This window comes from Kryptolebias marmoratus, linkage group LG6 (genome assembly GCF_001649575.2).
Source record: "Kryptolebias marmoratus isolate JLee-2015 linkage group LG6, ASM164957v2, whole genome shotgun sequence".
Lineage (NCBI taxonomy): Eukaryota > Metazoa > Chordata > Actinopteri > Cyprinodontiformes > Rivulidae > Kryptolebias > Kryptolebias marmoratus.
Genome location: NC_051435.1, coordinates 7,812,294 through 7,834,394, shown reverse-complemented (window position 1 = coordinate 7,834,394; position 22,101 = coordinate 7,812,294). Strand labels below are relative to the sequence as shown.

General features: G+C 36.7%; 1 protein-coding gene across 6 annotated transcripts in view; it reads left to right on the top strand.

Moving 5' to 3' along the window:
• Positions 1-19,465, top strand: part of epha3 (eph receptor A3) — a 90,626-nt gene extending 71,161 nt beyond the window's left edge. For 3 of the 6 annotated variants that reach the window (XM_017423856.3, XM_017423858.3, XM_037976043.1), the window contains 7 exons: positions 373-558; positions 3,180-3,241; positions 5,329-5,538; positions 7,298-7,447; positions 7,997-8,190; positions 12,871-13,026; positions 16,851-16,985. In XM_017423856.3, the coding sequence (XP_017279345.1) occupies positions 373-558; positions 3,180-3,241; positions 5,329-5,538; positions 7,298-7,447; positions 7,997-8,190; positions 12,871-13,026; positions 16,851-16,956 (1,064 nt within the window). In that variant the 3' untranslated portion in view covers positions 16,957-16,985. Of the gene's footprint in view, positions 1-372; positions 559-3,179; positions 3,242-5,328; positions 5,539-7,297; positions 7,448-7,996; positions 8,191-12,870; positions 13,027-15,913; positions 16,031-16,850 lie in introns of all 6 variants that reach the window. The other 3 variants (XM_017423860.3, XM_017423859.3, XM_017423855.3) reach the window with 3 other exon arrangements.
• Positions 19,466-22,101: the final 2,636 nt, after the last annotated feature.

The following is a 22,101-nucleotide window of genomic DNA, read 5'->3' as shown; positions in this document are numbered from 1 at the left end:
CTCTGAGTTCAAACTAACTGTAATTGGTTGAAAAGGAGCAACTAGATATTGAAATTAGGTTTGTAAAATTCAATATGAGAGATTTTTCTGCTTGTCTCAATGTGCTTATCTGATTAATGGTGTATGATGTGGCATGAGGATATTTGATTCTTAACCAATAAAATTTGGATGCATTAGCCACACAACAGCTCACATAAGTGACATAATATATATATATAAAAAGTTAAAGTTGTCACATATAATGTAAACAGTGGTCAACAATTTGATTCTTTTAATCAAACAAAGCTGCCCTTAGAGCTCCTTTTTTGTGATATTTACAAGCAACTGGACACATGAACTATTTTGTTTCTGCTTTTGTTTTTTTGTTTTTAGGTGAATTTGGAGAGGTCTGCAGCGGTCGGCTGAAGCTGCCCAGCAAGAAGGAGATCTGCGTAGCAATCAAAACTCTTAAAGGAGGGTACACAGACAAACAGAGGCGGGACTTCCTTGCAGAGGCATCAATCATGGGGCAGTTTGATCATCCTAACATCATCAGGCTGGAGGGGGTAGTAACACGCAGTAAGTGTATTTGCAATGTGGAGTTACAAAGAAGGAAAATGACTTTCATGAAAATGAAACCTCTACAGCGGCGCATTTTTACTGATTACGGATTTGCAATTGTCTTTGACAAATGGCTGTAAAATGTCCAACACCTCTGTGAAAAAGCGACACGTTTTATTGAGCTGCTATGGTATAAATCTCTGCCGATCAATGTGGTCTGATCAAAGTCTGTATCCTAAGCAAGTATAAATCCATAAGTCCATATCTCTGACTTGCACCCCTCTGGGCCTCTTTATAAGACTATCATTAGCACACAGAAGGCCTCTTTAAATGGGAATGGCTGAAGAAAGAAGGAAATAATGAGTCTGAACTTTGTTGCTGAGAAACAGGCCTGGCCTCTATCTCCCTGCGGCACTTGCCTTGTTAAGCAGTTCAGCCATTATGATTATTCCAAAGACCAGAATAAAACACCTGAAGAAACTCTCCTCACTATAGTTTCCTTGATTTTTATTCCCATAGTTTGATCTCCTTTTTATTTTCTTCGCTTTTTATTCACTTGCTGAAACTCAGTGAATTAATTGGTCCCATGAATTATAGCTTGAACTCACTTTCTTAACTCTTTGCTAAAAATAGCACTTCCAGGCAAATAATTTATCTCTTTTAATTTTCTTCTTTGCTTTTAAATCTTCTTTTACTATAAACTTTCTGTTTAGAGTTTTCAATACATAAACCAGAATTCAGGACTAATCATTTAGTGATAAACATAGGACCTACATAAATGTTTTCATTTTAGTAATTTTTCTTAATTTACCTCCAAAATCCTGAAAAGAGCTGAGATTTTGTGTGCTGTCCCCCATCTCGTTCAGCTCATATCCAGCCTCTGAAAAGTGCTTCATAAACAGAATCATGATTTGTTTCACTGTGACTGACAGGGGAAGCCCAGCACTTTGCTCTGTGGGTACATTTGCACGCGTACATGACATTTGGAGGGATGCCCTGAACACATGTGCATAAGTTGGAGCAGGACATAGTTTTAGAGGGTCCATTTGATATGCTTCCCCACATAGACACACACTTACATGCACACGCACACACACTGCTGAAGGGTGATTTATTAAGCTGCTCCTGTTAATTCTTAATAATCCTGAGACTTTCACACCCCATTTACCTTGCTGCTGCTTTTGGCTGATCCACGGGCAGCATATTTGTAGGAGAAAATGCACACACATTTACACACACACATGCGTATTTCTCTGTTAAACCCATACACGCATCTGCATTTGCACACATGGACTCACACTTAGGCTGACAGAACAAAGAGGCTTGGGGGTCTCTCTCTTTACTGCCAAAGTTGAGAATCAAGAGAAAGAGAGAAGGGAAGAGGGCGGAGGACAGGCAGGAGGACAGTGTGTGTGTGTGTGTTCCTGTCTACAAATATAAAAGCCGTTTGCTGGTAAAAGGAACAATCCATCACCGCCTTTTAGGGAGTGGGTGTAGGCGGAGGCTGTTTAACGGGATCTTTATTTGAATGATGACATGTTTTTTTGTAATTAGACGTGAAAGTCCTGCCGCTTTTTGGGAGGACATTTTATTTTAAGTTAAATAGTCATACAGGCTTAAAGGTACAAAGTCTGTATAAAAATAAAAACATTTTTAGTGGAGAAAATAAAGGAATGATTATCATTGGATCTAGGTTAGTTGACTTAAATTGAATAGAATTTAAATTAATCTTAATTTAACTGGAAGTTTGCTCCAGTTTTTTATCATTCATGCTGTAATTTGTTTATTTAAAAGAGTGGAGTTGACTTCTACACACCTATATGGTATATAATGTATATATTTTTGTGATTTATATAAACTTATTATAGATCTATTAGTTTTAACAAGTAACTCCATTATCTTTTCCAAGATATGTCAATAAATAAGTAACAAGAAGATACAATAACTTAACAAAAGGCTATGGTCTTCATCTGAACAGATGTGGAAGAGGTTCTCTGATTATTACACACAAGAAGGCTAGAGAGGAGAGTGAGGGATGAGGTAACAAAGTAAAGGTAGGTCAGAAATAAAAGGGGGCAGGGGAGAGGAAAAAGGAGGGCACATTAATCAGTTTGAAAATGGAGAAGAAGCACATGGCCGGTGTGAAGTCAAGAGTGAAGCATAGAGGCCGAAGCCATCTGGGACACAAACAAGACTCTGATTCTCCTCATTCAACAATGAGTGATTTAAAGTGGTCTTTCTTTCCCCCCTTCCATTTCCTGCAATAAACCCAATTGTTGGCCATTGTCTGATCAAGCACAGATGATACAGACAGCGTGGATTTACAGTCAAATTGTCTACAGAAATAAAGATGTCACATTTTGACAGGTGGCCTGCTAAAACTATAAAACTATGGCAAGGATCAGCTCAGTGTTTGTGTGTGTGTGTGTTTGTGTGTGTGAGGTAAAAGACAAAAAATAAAAGACAGAGCCCTGTTCCAATCAAAAATGTGTTTGTCTGCTCTTAATGAAAGCACCACACTCACTCTTGGCAAAACATGGCTTTTCTTTATTTCCAAGAATAAATCTGAACTCAGAATCATCTGGGAACTTTTGTTTTTGTGAAAAATATCACCATTAACCCACATGTTATCTTTTCAGGTAAGCCTGTCATGATCGTCACAGAGTACATGGAGAATGGGTCCCTTGATAGTTTCTTAAGAGTAAGTAATTACATAAACACATACACCATTGTAAAATAAGTTATAATGCTTCAAACACACTTCATTAAATGTTGATCTTCAGTTCTTGCTACTTCTTTAACACTCAACAAAAGCAGGTGTAAAAAGCAAAAATTTATGAACTAAAGATAATTGAAGTTGCTTAAGAGCTTAAAAACAGTTGTGATTTTAAATAAAAATATAACTTGTCAAAACGCTATGTTTTACTTTAGGAATGCATTTTAGCAGATGTTAAGTCTTTGTGCTTTAAACAAGATATTGCTTAACAGATTTAGATTCAGTAAATAATAAATAATAAATGTGCTGAGCTTGCTGTCACCACCTTTTACATATTATGCAGTCTGTACACAACAGAAGCACATGGAAGGCTGTGTTTTAGCCTTGCTTGAAGTCTGGAACTGTACTGTAGAAAATTGATTTTGATCTATGGCAAAATTTTTGACCTGTGCTTTGGATTTATGATGGGGCTTTTTTTTTTCAGTGGTGCTCAAAAAGGAAACCACCACTCATCAGAATGATGGCAACACACCAGCTGTAATTTAAGCTGATGGGATAAAAAGTTGTTGAGAAAGAACAGAGAAAGAGGCTTTTTTTTCTGTTCTCTGACCAGTCAAGTTGTTGCTATAATTACGTCCCCTAACTGGTGGTGGCCTGCATGCAGGTCCTGTTGACTTAGATCTGAATACAGAGCCTCGTAGGTTCTGCTATGACTTTTTAATTTAAATACTGTAGTGTCAAAATGTCTGTGTACAGCAGCATAAAAACATATACTGATATACTTGCTTGATAAAATGAACATTGTCTCTTTTCTTTTTGTCAGTGTTTGATTATGTTTGTACAGCTGAACACTGATCATGCAGTTCGGAGTAAATTTGGCTTCTGCCTTTGTTGCTTTAACAGGAATCGACCCACTCGCTAAAATTATCTAAAGTACAACAGCCAACATAACTAGTATGGAAGCATGTGCAGTGATGCCTGTTTTATCCATTTTTCCACATATGCCTGTGCTGGATCCAGACATACCCAAAGTGGTTATAGCTGTTATTTCCCCACGTTTTCCCGGAGGCCTGTTCTTCGTCACTGAAATTGTGTCACACGTACACATACACGCACATTCATGCTTTATGCACTATGCATCATAGCTTATGTCAGCATCCTGAATCTGCCAGAGCTTTGAAGTGACTAAACCAGGTGGTCTTTCCAATAAAGGCTGCAGATGAAATGGGAGGAGAGGTGGGTCTGATTGGTTTTCAAAGAAAAACACACTCATGCAAACTCATCTTACTCCCAAAGTGCCACATGGTGTTTGACAAGAACAGGGCAACTCATTGCAAGTGGAAACCAACTGATGACCACAGACTGAAAACAGACACAAAGAAGGAAAATCTTGTTTTACTTAACATTCTTCTTTGGGTTCTTTGTCATATAATGCATTTACTTCTCTCATCCTTTGTACAATTTTACCAACAACAAGTTACAAAAAAAATAACAAGAAAGGTACACAGTAAATCCGGTGTATACATTGTGAAAATGCTAAGAAAGAAAAAGCAAAAAGGTTCATTAAAGGATGATGGATCTTATGCAAAAACGTTCGTATCAAAATCCAAATTGATCTTTTTAGCAATTAAATTCAACAAAAAGCAATTTTTAACGATTAAAGAACATGATGATGTATATTCTTTATACATGTTCAAAAAAGGTTTTTAATTGTAGATGTGTTGTTTGTGTCAACATTTTAAACTGTATATAAAATAAAAATAACTTCATTAGGAGCATACTTTAAGGTGGATCACAGACAAATTAAAAGTTTGGCTCTGCACTTGTTTCATTCCTGTTTTCATGCAACACTTTCTGGCCGGTCTTGGGACTTCACAGTTGAAATGAAGTACAGAATGTCAGAGGTGTTTTTAAAGGTTAATGAAAATGCTTTGGATGCTAATGAAGAAAGGGTTCATTTTATGCAAATAAGCTGAAAGGTCAGACTCCTTCTGTGGTATTTATAATATATTTTGAAAATACGACATTCACAGTGCATGATTATTCTGTCTTTCTGTCATTCTTACTTTTAGAAACACGATGCCCAGTTTACAGGAATCCAGCTGGTTGGCATGTTACGTGGCATTGCCTCGGGCATGAAGTATCTGTCAGACATGGGTTATGTTCACCGGGACCTGGCAGCTCGTAACATCCTGGTCAACAGCAATCTGGTGTGCAAAGTGTCAGACTTTGGCTTGTCCAGAGTGCTGGAGGACGACGCGGAGGCTGCTTACACCACAAGGGTAAGCTGGAGCCTAAAAATAAATCAACTACAAAGATGACAACACAAATAAGTGTGTTGGGCAAAGTCCTGGGGAACGTCATTCCTTTTTTATTAGACACATATTAAAATAGAATAATATGCCAACTCTATAAACATGGCAGTATACACATAGCTTTTATTCTCTAAGTGGTGAAAGGAAATGGAGAAGGTTACTGACTCCCAAGGTTACATGCTGCATTGATAGGATTTTTTTTTTTTAAATTTAGATGCTTTTATTTTAATCTGACACCCTCTAAAGATCAACAACATACTTTAGTTTTGGTTTTATGCCAGCAGTGCACATTGAGGAATGACAGAATTTACCATCATCCGGCAAAACAAAATTCAAAACAAATGAAACAAGCAAAAAACAAACTGTGCTTTTAGAAACAACATTTTTCACTTTCTGTTCACTGTGTTTTGACTTGTGTTGTTTATGATAATTACTACACAGTGTGCAAAGGAGCCATTTTGAGACAATTAGGAAGCATTCCTGCCTTTTTTTTTGTTGACTTTCCAATTGTGGAGATTTTTAAAATAATCATCAAATATTTTAAGGAACAAATATAATTGTTTGTGAAGTAAGACAAGGTAGGTTTAAAGGGAAAATATTAGCTTTTTTGCTAGTATGTTTGTATTGTTACTTTTACTTAACTTCTGTAAATTCTCATGTAACAAATGAAACATAACAGGAGGCTCGTTGTGTTCCCAATATTCATCAGTCTTTTTCTTTCTTTTGTGTCTGAGTGTGTGGTCATTTTCATCATAAGGTCCTGTGGTCTAAAGCATGCATGCAAAGCCCTTAAAGGAGGGTGTAATTTGCTGGCTGAGAACTGCTTGTCAAATGAACAGTCTGTGTGGCATTTCTGTTTGTGCCAGAAATACATCAAACGAAACAATAAGGAGGAAATAATAAATTCCAACATGTTCCACTAGTTGACAACTGCTCATTGTAATTTATTCTAAAATTGTCTCTGCTGTTATAAAGTTTTGCAACAGTTTGTCTATTCGTGTTCAGTGTGTGATTTTAGTTTAGCAGATTTTGAAGTAAATGTGGAAAGCTGTTAGTTTGTGTATCATCTTCAGTACACTTCAATTAATTTGTGCAACCATTTGTTTGTTTGTGTGTTTTACTGCCTCAAATGCTTCTTAGTGTTCCCATAGACATCAGCCAGTATAGGAATGTGATTTCTAAATAGTAATATGTCTTTCTGCACAGTATGAAGCTAAAAATGACTGACTTGGCCAGCATTGCAGTTAGCTTTGGCTGCTGTCAGCCTCGTTCCTTTAGCTCTATTTTCTTAATTTGTCCTGCTTGTCAGTTAGAATAACAAATTTTGCAGCACAGTAAGAAGTCACACAGGAAACATTGGATTAAAATTTGATTTATATGTTTTCATTCCTCTCTTGTGATGCTAATACATTCTAATTAAACCAGAGTTTGACCAATATTTTTTATACAATCTAGCTCTGGAATTTTTAAACAAATGTTTAAGCTGTAAAGCCTATTTAGATTATAGCCTTTTAGGTTTTAACTTTGCAGGAGTACACAAAATATATAAATAAATTAGGATTTTTTAAATGAGCATTTCAAATACAATTAGGTCAGTCCACAATTGTTAATTCAGTTAAGGTAAATGATAGCATGAGTACATGCTGAGTTCATTCGCTGAATGAAACATTAACTGATCACTGAACAGGTAGACTGATTTGATTAATCTTTTTTTAACTTCTCTCAGGGAGGAAAGATCCCCATCCGGTGGACGGCCCCAGAGGCTATAGCCTACAGGAAGTTTACATCAGCCAGTGATGCTTGGAGTTATGGCATTGTGCTCTGGGAGGTGATGTCATATGGGGAACGGCCATACTGGGAGATGTCCAATCAGGATGTGAGTGCTGCCAATTTGCTATTCTTTGTTAGAGGGTAGACACTAAACTTCCTTTCAATGGGGAAAGCTGCTATTGTGCACCAAGTGTGCTGGCAGCTCTGCAAGAGCTTCATTGGTGGGATCAAGGATTCCTTTACAATCAAAGAAGCTTGTGCAAAGCAGAAAGAATCATCAGCAACTGATTAAATGTTTAGCTTGCCTTAAGGAAAAAAAAGGAAAAAGAGAATATATTGTCGTCACACTTTTTTGTAGTTGTTTTTTTTAGAAGTAGCAAAGTCTGATAAATTGCAATAATAAAAAAAAATATTGCAGATTAAGTATTTTATTGTTTCCTGTATATCTTTTTATTTTATGTATTTATTTTTTGCACATTATTTTTTAAAACAATTGCATTTTCAAATGTTTTAAAAATAGTTTTTTCCTTATAATGATCTATATAAAGAACTTAAATATGTGCAATGATTTGCCATTGTGAGTTGAAAAAGATTGTTCTTCTTGATTATAAAGGAAAAAAATAATAGTTATAATCTTGTCTGTCTTTGTATGTAGGTAATAAAAGCTGTGGATGAGGGTTACCGCCTACCTCCACCTATGGACTGCCCTGCTACGCTCTACCAGCTGATGTTGGACTGCTGGCAGAAAGAGCGAAATAATCGGCCAAAGTTTGAACAGATAGTCAGCATCCTTGATAAACTCATCCGCAACCCTGGCAGCCTCAAAATCACAGCAAACACCACATCCAGGTATCAGAAGAATATTGAATATTTCATTGTGTTGTTGTGCTGCTTGTAAATGCATGAACAAATCAGTAGAAGACAAACAAGCACAATGTTATATGTCCTCATATGTTGGTCTACAGTTTGCAAAGCAGCCAATTCTTTGGATTTTTTTTCCTGAGCAAATATGTTTGAATCAAGCAAAAACTGTATTTAGAATTTTTTTTTAAAGTTGTCTTTTTTGGTTCATCTTCATACTGTATATGTAAATGTCTCTTAATACAAAACTGAATATTCAGCTGATTGGGTTATTTTCTAGTCCTAAAGTAATTGCACTTCCATTTTTAAATTATTATTATGGATAAAGTTCAATTCAGCATAACTGATGAAGAACAGAAAAGGAAAGGTACAGATTGTGTGACAGAGTTGATGGAAAATGATTACTGTCTTATTTTTTTATCACATTTTTGGTTTTGGTTTGGTTCTAATGCATACCCAACAACACAAACATTTCTCTCTTGCTTTTTTATTATTGTTTTTAAGCACTACTGTGCTGTGTAACAGTATATCCTCTATATTTTTTCTTCCTTGTTTTCACATTTCTTTCCTTTCCTTTCCCCCTCTCTTGGGTCCATCTCCTTTGTTGGGACCACAATTCTCCCAGGGTGCTGTGGGGAAGCAGGGCAGCACATGTACAGTTGTCAGTTCTGGGCAGGGAGGGAAAAAGCCGTTGGGTCTGCAACAGACGGCAATGGTATTATGGAGATGTCAGAGCTCATAACATTGACTAATGATTTCTTAAGAAAGTGAAAATAGGTCCCTTGGAGTTTGCATGTAATTTTCTTGATTGGCTTTTAACACTGGGTGAGCACAGCCTGGCCAACTGAGTCCTGTGCAGTGATTTATTAGAGCTCTGTGTGCGGATATGTGTGTGCAGGTTTGCGTGTGTGTGTGGTGGCAGCGGCAGTTGCACAGCGGGAGCAGCTGCACTCAGCTCAAAACACCTCGTTTGTCTCAGGGCTGTCCTGGCTGGCTAATGCACTCCCCCCTCCTCCACCAAAACCCAGACCAAAGCGTGCGACCAGAGTCGAGCATCTGGAGTCTTTGGATGCGGGACATGGTCATAGTTTACAGTCTCTGCATGTGGACAGAGAACGAGTGGGGTCGTTGGGCCAAGGTTGGCTGTCAGAGACTAATAAAGGGCAAAGAAGAGTCAATCCGGGGTTGAAGGTCACAGTCAAAATTGTTTTACAAGGTGTCTAAAAGAAATACCTGATGATATTTATATGTTTTGACAAAAAGTCAAGAAAGTATAGCATGCTTATAAAAGACAGCAACGTGGTATGATGATATGAACTCGATTAAGTTCATATTATCATGTTCTTTTCCGCACTGTAAATTAGCAAACACTATAATCAAAGAAAATAATTGGCTCCAGAACATTTTTGATTAGGATTGGGCTAAAAACATTGAAAAAACATCTGGTCTCCAGTATAAAATAATCAGCTTCAGTCAAAAAATATGCAAATTTAGACAGTGACAACCTGATATTAAAGAAATAGAAAATAAAATTGAATTTGGACATAAATATCTTGATGCATGTATGTTCCTCTTTTTACTTGTAGATTTATATAGTAAGATTGGATAAACAATTCATGTTTAGATTTTAAAGTCAAAAGAATTTTCCTCACAAGACACTAACATACAATGGTATTTATGTTTTGAAATATAATCAACAAATTCAAAATGGGCACATGCAGAAAATGAAACAACCCAATATCAGAGTCTCCCAGATGCGCCTTGGCAGTAACACAGTCAGAGGTCTGTTCTTCCCTTGCTCTCCTGCCCACATGTGCTTTATTTCTGTTCAAGTTCTCTTCAACTAGCTCTCCCCTCTTCCCTCTGAGCTTCATGAAGAATAAATTATACAACCTTGTTAAGGTAAAAAAAAAAAAAGAAAGATGACTAGAACAGAGTAGGAGAGATGATAGCATAAAACAGGCTATTTTTATTGTGGTGCTTTTATGCTTGAAATGGGGGATTTTCTGCATCTCTGTATGCTGTTAAATCCACAAGAGGTTTTGAAACCATCCTCTGGCATCAAACAGATACTCTCTTTTTTGTTCTTTATTTCACCCCCTCCTGTTCAAAGCACTGTTTCCTCTGCAATAGTCTTGTCTCTTGAGTTACTGTGAGATGTTGCTCAAAATGTAACAACATAGGAAACAAAGACAATGATAAGAGAGGCAAAACAAGGTCATCTGCAGTTTACATCCCAGTGGATGCCGCAGAGTGGGAAAGTAAGCAGAATCCAGAAAAAGGGAGAGGGAATACAAAGAAAAGTGGTACAGGTGAGACGAAGGGAAGAAGATCGATAATCCTGCAAAAAAGTTGAAAATCTTACCTTGAATACTTCATAGTGTAATACATTTTTTATGTGCATAACTTTGTGCAGTCCTCTCTATCTTACATCTTTTTCATCAACAAGAGACAGTATTTATGAATTCTTTTATTTTTATTTTAGTTTTCAGATATTAACTTACATACAAGTAAGAAAAAAAATCTAATATATTTACTCTCTTCCTGCTTTGCCTCTTATGCAAGCCGCCCCCTCCATCGAGCTCCAAATTCTCTCCTTTCAGAAGAACCAGTGTTTCCAGGGGGTCCTAGGGGGCCCGCAACATTTTGACAGGCCTCTGATCTGGCAGGAAAAGACTCAATCATTGTAACAACACCCACCCCACCACCTCAAGAGCATCTTTTTTCCCCTCCTCCTTCGTTTCTTTTCTTCTCCTGTCTCTGTTTGAGATCCAGTGTCTCTTTTCTTCTCCCAGTGTACTGTCATAGCTCAGCATGGCGCTTTTGACAGTGTTGTCTAATGGGAGTCTGGTGAATTTGTTTTGATTACATTTTGCTAAACCAACCTATACTGCAGCATTATGAATTTTGCAGACAACTTTCCAGGTAGACCTGAATATTAAAGTACATCTATTTTTCCAATATGGTGGTGGAAAAAAAATTATTTTGCTCGTATGAGAGAACAGTTTCTTCATATAATAAATCATTTCCCGAAATAACATAATGATAAAGTTTAAAACAGTAAATTGAAGAGTAAAGGCTAAACCTAATAGATTTTTATATTATTTGTAGTAAAAAAAAAATAAATACAATTTGACAGCTACAATATCATCTGAACATCCTAAATTTAATCAGAATTATTTAAAATAATAACTTTACATTCAGTTCATTTAAAGTCTTGTATGCCTTTAATTTCAAAGACTTTTAAACTGCCTTAATATACTGTCTGTATTTAGAGTTACTTTGCCTCTGAGTAGTTTTTCTTCAGAACAAAAACATCTTTCCAGAGTGGCTCCAAGCCTCCCTGTGGAATCAGTTCAGCCAGGCAGAGGTGGACTTCCAGGTATTCTAATGAGTTTGTTTACACTGCTATGAATAGTATTCCCCAAGGGAGAGCCACCTTTTCTTTCTGTCTCTGTTTCCCTGCTTTGTTCTATTCCCTTGTGTGTGCGTGTGTCCTCCTACAGGTGCTTTTTTTTGTAATCTGCCAGACAGGTGCAGGATGTCTTAAACAAAAAAAAAATGTCATTAGTCCCAGTTTGATTTAACATGGTTTGACCTGGTTTCCTAATTGTTGCTGTTATGTGATCCAGTTTCTGGAAGCCACATTTGCACAGCATCAGGAGTGACACTGAAAGTTTGACATGCCATGTCTCTCTGCACTCTCCCCTTCTGATATTCCTCTCAAGCTTTTTGTAAGTGAGTTATTCTACTGAGTGAGCAAGCTAAAGCTTAACACAGGATATTTAATTTGATTTGATCCAGTTCAATACCATCCAGTGCAATAAAATTCAATGTCTCATTCTCCCTCATGAAATATGTACTGTAATTAGTGGTAAATAGTAAATAAAAAAGTCACTGGATGCTCATGCCACTCGGTTTAAAACTAGCACTCAGTGTTAGTTTTTTTACTGAATGAAATCAAACAGTTTTCTTGACAAAATTTGACTTTGTGATTTTCTTTCTTTTTTTTTTACTAAACTTCAACAGAACTAGTCAACTTAAATTAAGACATCTAAAGTGTCTAAAGTACATTGTTACAAGTACAGCTTAAAGCCATGCTTTCCAGGTGCTGGTCCACTAACATATTTGGAAAGTCAGCACTGCCTGGTCAATGTAAGGATTTGTTGGATTGGACCTGGCCACCTCAAACATTCCTAAAACCTTCTGGATAAACTTTCATGAGACTTTTTGTAACATAGCCTATGAGACAAACTCCTCCCAACATTAGTCATTGTACACTTTTGCTTGAATAACAACATACCTCCATATGGTCTGCATTAAGGTTTTGACTTCCCTTGAGGATAATATATTTTAAACATTCCCTGTACTCATCTTTGCTTGCATGGTGTGTGTTTTAGAATTCAAGCTTAGAGACCAATATAAACTTTGCACACACTCAGTATTCACATAGTCTTAGCAAAATCTCTCTTACACAGGTTGACTGCTGGCTAGACAGCACCTGTCAGACAGTATATCAGATTGTCAGCTGATGATCAGGGTGATGCTTATCCACCTGTTTTTTTTTTCTTTTCTTTTCTAAAACTATGCTATGAATGCTCATGATATTTAATATATTCATGTGGTTATTTCCTTTGACCATTTGTTTGTGTCATTCTTTTCTCCTAGACCGGCCAACTTATTGCTGGACAGGAGCAGCGCAGAAGTTCCATCAATGGGAACGATGGGTGACTGGATGGATGCAATGAGGACCTTACCTTGTAAAGAGGCCTTCTCTGGAGTCAGCTACAGTTCCTGTGACACTCTGGCCAAGACCTCTACAGAGTAAGACAACAACACAGGCAGGCACACATTGGGGAATAATGCCAGTTCTTTCACAACACTTTCAGTGCTGTGTTCATGAGCAGAAATGAATGTTGGAGCATTTAAAGCAAAATGAAGCGGAATGAAAAAAGAAAGAACAACAGCATATGCGAGCAAGTAGAAAAGCTGTTAGTAACATATGAGAGACTACTGACAGAAAGAAAGGAGACTGGATATTTGACAAGATAAAAGTCTGGAGAGGGAAGCTTTTGAAAGAGAAAATGAAGACATAGCTGTCAAACAGGTGTGCAAAAAATAACGTTTTGTGCTGTGAAGCATTAAAATGCAAAAATGAAAGAAACATTGCCAGAAAGTTTGGGAGCCATGTCTAAAGACACAACAAGTGTGTGTGTGTGTGTGTGTGTGTGTGTGTGAATATTATAGGAGCCCAGATAAAAGATCCTGAAGACAGAATCACTGAAAATGACAGTTGTTAAGAAAATAATGTTCTGAAAAAGTGGATCATCTGTCTGGCTAAATTTAATATAGCATGCTAAACTGAGAGGCTCTCTGACAATAATAATAAAAATGAAATAAAATCACTGGACTTTAGTTCAGCTACTTGAGCTATTCAATTTTTTTTATTCCCTGAAGTGCTTTCTTTGTTTCATTCCAGCCCCTCTTATGCCCCTCTCTCTGTTGGTCTACTGCTGCTTTAATTGCTGTGAAATGCGACGGGGTAAATAATTGGACATTTTTAATCAATGTGATCAAAGCGACCAGTCATTGTGTTGATGGGGCAAATGTGGAGTGGTGGTCAGTTCTACAAGTTGCTGTATGCTGGCATAGATTCTCAGTCATTTGGGACATGGCAAAACCAAAGTAATTTAAAAAACAAAACAAACAAACAAAAAACTGGATGTCTTCAACTACAGAACAGAAGTCCAGATTTATTTATTTACTGTGGGTTTTCATTTGTTCCCAAAACAGGCATTTATAAATTGATGAACTTAATGCTTTAAAAAGATGCACTTGATAATGAACAGCCCTAAATAACATTAGACAGTTTACTTGATATCACTCGATGTCCAACAGTAGACTTGCAAGGAGTTTTTCCATTACAGGAACAGGTCCTAATTCTTAATATTGCAAAAAAAAAAAAAATAGTGCATAATTTCTTCTTTCTTGTATTATTTTCTCTGTTGTATTGTCTGCAAAGTACACACAAAGTACTTTTTTATGATCATTTATCATATCATTTTAATAATTTTGGTTACTTAAAGTCTGTTTTATTTTAGTCAACATGTTAAAAAAAAAACCTACAATGCAGTTTTGAAGTGTACGTGGAAATCCACAATAGGTAATGAAGAAATACATCACACAGAAATTGCGACAGAATAACCTCATAATATAACAAATGTGTTGGTCTACAATGGCTTTCCTGTGGGTTTATGCTAAATTAGATCAGTGCAGTAATAATCCACTGAAGGCTCTGTCTGAGACACCCAAGCTCAGCTACAAAAGGCTAGCAGCCTTTTCTCACTAAGTATTGCTCAATATGGATTGCTCTATTGATTTCTTCGGTCTTAATCTAGTCCTTGATATTCAGCACAAGGAGGCTTGGCAAAGCTTTGACCTCACATGAACAGTTATACTTGGGCACATCGTGCTGACTCATCTGTTGGAGTAATTGATTAATCCCTTTTTGAAGATAGCATGGACTGACGAGAAAATACTGCTTCAATTCAATTATTTGCTGCCTCTGCACAGTGCATGCAAAGTTCATTTCAGATGTTTTATTGGGAATGTGATGAACTTGACCTAAAGTGCTAGACACAGGAATATATACTGTAAGTTTCTTTCACAGTGAAATGCATAATGGAGCAATGCAATTTGGAGTAGAGTTGATTCAATGGTTTTAGGCTTATCTGCCCATCAAGGCAGTTCTATCAAACATTCATGTATAATAATAGACTGCTACATAAGCATAATACTGGCACTTCAAACTAGTTTTCTTTGAACAAAATAATTAAAACTCAAGAAGGAAGGAGGTAAAAAAACAAAGAAACAAAACAAAACAAAGAAAAATCCAACTGTGCGCATTAGAATAAGCTCAGTGGATATGGCTATATGGTGTATCAGTGGTCTAGTTAACAGAACCCAGATGGAGTTTTGTACGGGGTTGATTGCCTTTCTTAATTCAATAATGAAACAACTAAAAGAAAATGCAGCTTATTTGTTTAGTTATTTGTGTGAGGGTGTCTTTGTAAGCAACCTATCTATGATACTTTGAATTTATATTCATGTCAATAATCACTCTTCAGATGTTTCCGATGTTGCCTGCTATAAATGTTGTTTTATTGCGTTTGTGTTTTATATGGCATTATTATTATTATTATTATTATTATTATTATTATTATTATTAAGTCTGTATTATTTAACGTAGGGTAGCTTGATGAATTCTGAGTTTTTAAATAATATATATGCACAAATGTTTGAAATTATATTCCCACCACTTTAAAGGTTCTGACATACTCCTAAAATCAGATAAGTAATTAGAAAAACAGCCTTGTAGCATTTGCTAATTTTATGTTACTGTGATAACCTTACAGTTTAGTTAAACAGCACAGGTTGAGCCACAAAACAACTAGAATGGAGCAGATATTATAAATTTGAAACAACCAAATAAAGGGAACCAAAATCTTTTTGAATAGGAACTTCATAATATCCAAAAGGAAACTATAATTCACTGACCACAGATAATCCAAGTCTGTAAACATTACTTCCAGTTCAAACTATCTTCCTGTTCCAATTCATTTTAAAGAACAGGCATTCCATTTAAGATGTACCAATTTTGGTGATTTCTTGTAATAATGTGTTAATGTTGCTGGGCCTGGCTCTGTCTCAGTAGAGTGGTTCTGACGGAGGTCCACATCACTCCAGCCACATGCCCAGAATGGGAGCCATCCATGGGAATCACCACCCTCTAACACCTAGCGCCTCTCCATCCTACTCAGGCTGGATGGTGGGTTGAGAATTAAAGGTTGTGTCAGCCTGTGTCTCCCTTGGACAAAAAGCTTAAATTTAAAACTCCTGCTGGGCTTTTACTTACAAAATGTAACCTATTAATGGCTGAAAGTCTTCTAGCATAGTTACTGTTCTGCCTGCAACTCCACTGCTTTTACTAATGAAATTCCAGATTTTGCAGAAAAGTCAACTATTAACATGTAACACTTTGCATTCATTTTAATCTTAGCTATGCTTTGTTTATGCTGGTTTATGTACTTTGTGTGGTGTCAGACAGTATTCAAGTGTCTCAATAGATTTACAACTAACTATTTTATGCTTTTCAGGTTTAGACTATGTAACACACCTGACAATCAAAATGTCAATGTGTCTGAAGTTGTTCTCTGAACAAGTGTCCTTATCTAAATGGACATACCATAAAATCTTATTAGACCTTGTAAAAATAATTAACAAGATACATATGATTTAGTGTTATGTTGTAGGCATGTTCCAGTGCTGCTAATCTCCACTTTTCTACACCCTACACTTTGGAAGAAATCCAGAAAATTAGGGATTTTCTGCACAGAGCCACTTGCATGCCATCTTTTTTTCTCTCTCTGACAAGGTCATAATGGCAGCTGTCAGTGTTGCCTTATGGGAAATGCAGTATTTTGTGAATGACAGCTTCACACAACAGTGAAGGGGGCAGCACGGGGAGCATGTCATTAAATGTCAAACGAGTGTCACATTGACCATCACTAACACATACTTTTCATTTTTTCTCTCATTTTCCTCTGTCTGATCGTGTCCCTTTTGTCTCCCTCTTCTTCAAACACCAGGGATCTGAAAAAGGTTGGAGTGACTGTTGTAGGACCGCAGAAGAAGATAGTGAGCAGCTTGAAAGCCCTAGATTCCCATACCAAGAATGGTCCAGTACCTGTTTAAAACATAATAAACCAACAAATGAAAACCACCAGAGACTGTTCAGCTGATCTGTGTTGACATGTTAACACAGAGGCTACATATTTGAACAACAAGGAAAGGCAAACGGAGGTTAAATGAGATACCATTTCTGTGATGGTTTTCCCTGTTTTCTGAACGACAAAATTCTGACAGAAATGGAGAAAAAAAAGATTTCAGCACAGACCTGCCAGTTACTTACCTGGCCGACTCAACCCTCTTCCTCCATGCCCAAGTTAAGATGCCTTACAGACTAATAGAGGGGTATAAAAAAACATGAGGATCACTTAGAACGTCAAAGAGACATGATCAGGAATAAAAACTTGGTCTCTTTTGGGATACAGGGCAAGGATTAACACAAAGCTGGAGCTGTCCATGATTGTGGCCTAGCCACAGAACACCAGACTAGCAGCCTGTGGAGCAAGGCAGTGAAGTAGCTGAAATGCTTTGTGAAGAGCGTGGCAGATGGCTACAGTTGAACCGGATGTGGACCTATCCCGGACTGGCGAAGTTTGAGGCTGGAGAATACATTGCAGCTACCTACATTTTATGTCTTTTTCCATCAGAGAGCTGAGTTGGTATGGACACACCTAGACGCTAACCGAGCCATTTTTCTCTGTAGCGCTAACCTAAAGCATTTTGCATTGATTAGAAATACCACGTGAAAGCAATAACATTATAATGCATCAAGAACTTTCATTGTACTGAAATCATTGGTCTGTCACATGTGTAATGTACTGAATGCTGTGCTTGAAAATACAGTGGCCATAACTCAATACACACACACATACAGAGTTTTCTTTATGGTGACATCTGTTCTATGTGCTAATGTTTTGTACAGTCTAATTCCCTACCACCCAATGCCCTTTGTGTGAAATCTCAGGATGTGCACACTGTTTTCTCCAACAAAAGGAAACTAATAGAGAACTGGGATTGCAGGTTAGAAAAGACATGATGGAAAAGAGGTAAGATCAATACAATGGCAATGAGAACCTGAGTTAGATGAAGCAGTTAGTCTTATTTGTCAAGTGTGGTTGTTTTGCAGAAGTGTTTTAAAAGTAAATTTGAGTTTGAGTTTCTTCTTTAGGAAAGATGAGTTTGCACCGTCAATCCCTCTTAATAACAGGTATTATTTTCTTGCCTGTGCGAGATCAGTTAAAAAAAGTTTAATTTGAGGTTATTGTGAAATTTTTTATTACAAAATCTATTTACAAAAGCCATGTGAGATCTTTTTCTTTTTAAATCCAAAATTAGGTTAAATTAGTTTGGTATAGCGGTAAAAAAGTAGTTTCTAACACACGATTTTGTTTTGTTTTGTTTTCTGTGCAAAAAGTTGAGTGCCTCCTGTAGATGGGCTTGATTGTGGTGAGATCAACAAGCAAAAAAAAACTTTTATTTGTTTTTCTTAAGAAAGTTAGCCTGGTGTTTTCAGGGTCATCCACCAGTCACCCCATTCTGATTAGGTCCAAAATGCCCTGAAAAAGATGCAATGGTTCTGTTAAAATATCGTTTTCTGATAGAGTATCCTCATATTTCCATGGTGGGATTTCCTAAAGGCACCTTAAATATCTTTGTTTAAGGACGTACATATTTAAAGATGCTAGTCTCCTGCTTTGACGTCACCCAGCTGGTCCCTCAGTGCAACATTTACCCAGTATTTTTCAACTGGCACTTTGATACTTTGTGCTCTTGGATGCATAATGTTTAAACAGGAAGATGCTGTTTCTATGCCTCTTTAAGCACTTGGTACATGTTACTGTAGCACTTTGAATGACTAAGTTCTTACCTTGGCTGTAGACTAAGCTTGATTAAAGCACAGGGGTGCTGTTGGTGCTTTTGGGAAACCCAGCCCTGTTCAGTCTGTCAGTTCTGTCTTCCTGTTCTACCTGTGGATGCTGCTGTTGCTGATATGCATTATTTTCTTCTTTTTTTTTAATAGCATGTACATAATGTAAAACCATCAAAAAGAGAGCAACTAGCACTACAGATTCCATTATGTGTACATCGCCGTCCATTTTTTGTGCAAATGTTTGTATGTATAAAAGACCGGATAAAAATTGTGCAAGATTTTTAATTAAAAGAAATGGACAAAAATCATCTGTATTATATTTTATCTTTCTTTGAATTATATTTTTCAGCTTTTTTTTCTACAACAACAAAAAAAATGATTATGATTACTTTATTTATTTGCTAACCTTTTACAGTGCATTGATGATTTTTTTGAGCATAGAGTAAATCATGTGTCCGTGTTGTCTGTGTTATGATTTTTTTAACATACTTTGTAAACCTGAAGCATCTGAAAGAGCAATACTGTTACGAATCCTTTTCAGATCCCTAATTTTATGTCTCAAGACTGATCTGTGTGTCTGTGTGAGAGTTCATGTGTGCAAATGTAGATGGCCTTGTCTACTAATGTAAGATGGTTTGTAGTGAAACATTTATATTTTTATAATAAATATTCACAAAATATTTTCCAAAAAATTGGATGATTAAATACCTGGTCCTGTCTTTATTATTATTTTTTATTAAGTGGTACCAGCAAACCTGGTAACTAAAATATAGATGTTGACCAGATAACATGAAAAATCTCCACATCTGTAGTCATAAATCTAACATGAGATATTAGTTTTCTACTATAAATAAAAACAAGCCATAAAAGTGTAAATGTACGATTGATGACCTTTCTTTAAATCATTTTTTTTAACTTAACATTGCAAAACTAACAAATAACACTTGTATTCTCTAATACGTACTTACCTATAATTTAGTCTGGCATCAGTTTTTTATAAAATGGCTTACTATTTACTTGTCACATTTTACTGCAGCTCATCTGTCATGCCTTTTAATCTTTTTTACCACACTGTAATTACATGAATATTCATGAAATATATTTTAAAAATAGATGTTATATTACCTCTGATCTCAGTGTGTTGTGTCAAGGATGTAATTGGGAAAAAAAAAGTCTGTTCTTCCGATTTCTGTCCAGTGTTTTTTTTCTTTTTTTAAATAAATTCCAGATAAATTCCAGACATTATGTTAGTTGTAAATTCTCCAAGCATTGGTTTTGGACATATTTATTTTTTCACTGCAAGCAACGATGGTGGTCTCATATATGTTTTAACTGCCAAATATGAGTAGGACATTCATGGGGCTGTTCAATGTTTAAATGGTGTGTGGATTATGTGTTTAATTACACTGACTTGTTTTTTATAATAATCTGTGCTTGCTCCTAAGTTTTCTTCTTATTTCTTTGGGAAAAAAAAAAGAAACCAACAAAAAGCATGTCTCTCATTGACTCTGTGGAATCTACAGCAGAATCTCAGTTAATTAATCTTTAACAGTCCAACCCAGCCTCCGTCTGACTCGACAGAATTATGGCACTTTTTACACAGTTGAGTTTATGTGAACCAAAGCAAAACACCTTAAAATATGCACACCAGTTGTGTAAGTAAAAAAAAAAAATCTGTTTAACAATAAAAAAACTGTTGAAAGTCTGTGGAAGCGTCCATAGGAATGTATAGAGAGGCGTTCTACACCACCACATATTACCCGACCACTCAAGACTAGAGCAACCCTTTGTCCCCAAATCTGCTCCATCTGTTCCAACTTAGGCCTCTGTTTCTAATCCCTCCCACCCTGCTCCTTGTTTCCTCGGCTGAATCTAATAAAGCAGTTTGTTTCCGATCATTGATGGTTACAGTTGATTTGCTGTATGACTCTAAAGTAGATTATCTTTTCTTCTTTCGTTTTTTCCTGCCTTGAAGGAGACAAGATATGTCAGTGAGAGGAAAAAGTGATGATTGGTCTCCTTAAAGTCTAAATGTGGACACTATCCAGGTGCTCTGAGACAGATATGCACAGAGAGAGAGAGAGAGAAAAGAGAACTTTACCCTTTGAAGCAGAAAACAAGGGGCACAGTATGTTTACTGTCACCAGTTTTGACTAAAAGGGTGAATCTAGAGTGAGTAAAAATTGGTAATCATGAAGGACCTCAAATCCTCACTGCTCATTGTCACAGTTTGGTCAAAGTAGATAAAAAGTTTAAGAACAATCATATTCCTGTAGGTAGTAACCTACCAGCAATATTTTTTTATTTTGCTTTGCAGAAAATTGTTAAAATTAACAACCCTCCTGCAGATACTATGGACATAGTTTCACTGGAACATAAATAATAATAAAAAAACAAGGCTGTACAGTGACTTTTAACAGGGCTGGAACACACCCATTGAAAAGCTTTGGTTTGAAGGTTGAAATATATTGTCTGTGGTTTTCAGTTTATGTTTTATTTGAATAAATATTGTTCTTTTTCATGCCCCAACTGGTCTCCCACCATGGGCCACAGAGCCATATATTATGGTGTTAAAAAATGTTGAAACCACACAAAGCAAAACAACCTGGTAACATTTTCTACTGACTTGAATCCAGTAATTTAACTTGTCAAGCAATTGTCTGTCATTGCAGATCTTTGCTATATTTATTTGTGTGAAGCTTTTCATTTGCAAAATAAAAATTAACTTAAATTTATGCAGGACAGACAGCAGCTCACATTACATGTTGCTGTAACGATGCATCTTATTCTTTTGAAGCCAACTCTTTGGCTTCACCCCTCTACCTCCCTGCTCTTCCCTTTAGATTTTTAGTAAAAACTGGCCTCAAGCTGTGTGCAGCTGCTCCGCAGGGCCTGACGACATGTTGCAAACTTCTGATGCTTCTTTCACCTACCCCTCCAGCCTGCTGTGAGGATGTCAGCCTTGAAGCCTCACTTCCTGGATTTAGAGTTCATTGGGAAAGGTCCAGGATGTCATGTGTGAATTATCTTTGAAACACGCCATGTTCATCTGTCTGCAGAGGCAGATTGTGGGGAAATAAATGTTTTGCTTCTATAGTGTTGTACAGAGTGCAAGAGCACACACAAGTAGTGCTGACACAAAGAATATGTTTTGTGTAGACTGTAGGGAGCACTAAGCTGTCACAGTATTGACTTTGCCACACAAGTACACGCATTCAAAGACAGATGGCAGTTGGTTGTTGGCTTTGTGATATCTGAGTTCTCTCTGGAACCTACAGCAAACAGAACCTGGCTGTTTAATTATCAACGTAATATACAATGTTATCAACACAGGACACATT